This window comes from Emiliania huxleyi (assembly GCF_000372725.1).
Source record: "Emiliania huxleyi CCMP1516 unplaced genomic scaffold EMIHUscaffold_5348, whole genome shotgun sequence".
Lineage (NCBI taxonomy): Eukaryota > Haptophyta > Isochrysidales > Noelaerhabdaceae > Emiliania > Emiliania huxleyi.
Window position 1 is genome coordinate 1 of NW_005197984.1, and position 1587 is coordinate 1587.

At 63.5% G+C, this 1587-nt stretch overlaps 1 protein-coding gene across 1 annotated transcript; it reads left to right on the forward strand.

The window, feature by feature from the left end:
- EMIHUDRAFT_124454 (hypothetical protein) lies at nucleotides 1–1582 on the forward strand (the record flags this gene model as incomplete). The annotated part of the gene is made up of 2 exons (XM_005765754.1): nucleotides 1–179; nucleotides 1163–1582. Coding segments are annotated over 2 exons (599 nt in total), but the record flags the coding sequence as incomplete, so codon positions are not given.
- Nucleotides 1583–1587: the final 5 nt, after the last annotated feature.

Here is a 1587-nt window from a genome sequence, read left to right on the forward strand (position 1 = left end):
ATGGAGCGGGTCAGCCTCCACGGCTGGGGCAAGCGCGTCGCCGAGCGGGCGCTCTGGGCGTCGGGATGCTACGAGTCTCGACGCGCCGAGGTCTACTTCGAGCTCGACGGCGTCGAGCTCCCTGCGCGGCCCGCCCACTACGAGGGCGCCGGCGTGGCGGAGCGGACATACCTTGAGAGGTGCCGGACGAGGGAGGACGACGCGACGGAAGGGCCGCGCGGCCAGCCAGCGCGGTAGACGAGTTGTTGCGCATCCGAGTACTGGAGTAGAGTAGAGTTGTTCGGTAGCTCGGCCCTCTGCTCGCTGTGATCGTCTGTGGACGCGTGTCGGTGTCGCACCCCGCATGCTGCACACGCGGTCTAACGTACGTGCATCGAAACGTGTGAACAGCAGTACTGCGTGTATCGAAAAAAGAAATTGCGCTGAAGCTACTGCACTCCATGCAAATCCACAAGAAATTGGAGCTGCGGGTGCGGCTCTGTGTGTACTGTCTGTGATGCGTGAGGGTTAGGAACCGACGGCCGGCATCGAGTTATGCTCTGCATCGCGCTAGCGTATGCCTCTACGCCTGGTCGACTTCCGCCAGCTCCGTCTCCCCCTGAGGCTCCGCCACGGGAGCGGCGGCAAAGGCAGCGTTGAACCCCACACCCTCTTTCTTGGCGAAGAAGTCGACGTAAGCAAGGACGCCGTTGACAAGGCAGACAGCAACAAAGAGCATAGGACGCGATCCTCAGCGAGCAACGCCGCTTGCGCGAGCAGGCGCGGATGGCAACGAGAAGGGCCGCCGCGAGGAGCGCGGCGCCCAGCGGCAGAGCGAGCGCCGATCGGCTCATTGTGTACAGGGACGCACGTCGAAAGCCGGTGTTCTTTCTGTTCTTTCTCTCCCCTTCAGTATGTGGCTCTTACGTACAAGCTGACGCGGGCCCAGTACCTCGAACGACGAGGTGACTTGGACCACCAAGAATTGGCTAGGGCGGCAGAACCAGAAGCAGCCAGCGTATCTCGGTCGTTAATCACACGAATCGGGAGTATATTGTGAATGAGCTTGCCTGAAGGGGGGGGGGGCGGTGGTGGCGGGGCGGGCGAGTGTAATCAAGAAGCTTCGCTGGGACGCGTCAAAGGCTCTGGCTGTTCCTCCTCACCAGTCCTCAAGCGCCACCAGCCATATGCAGCGCATTTGCTCGAAGCAGCGCCTCGACGAGCTTCGGACCTCATCTCGCGACTCCCTGCCCTACCCGGTCGACGAGCCGCCTCTCGTCCAGAAGTGCCGGGCTCCGGGGTACAGCGGCGGCGAGCTCAACCTGCAGCCCTCGCTCTGGTTCATGGCTGCCATCTGCTGCTTCTCCGCCTCCGCGACCGCCTTTCTCGAGGCGTACGTGCTCAGCGCCAGCGGCCACCTCGCAGTCTTCCTGGTCGGCGGCTACGTGGTCTTCAGCAGCTACTTCGTCTGTGACTATGGTGACGCCCGCGCCGCCGCCGCCGCAGCGCTTCCTTCCCTCGCCATCTCACCGCTGCCGCACCGCCGCACCGCAGTCATGATGCGCGTCTCGACTTCGTACGCCGCCATCCCGGACGCCAAGAAGTTTA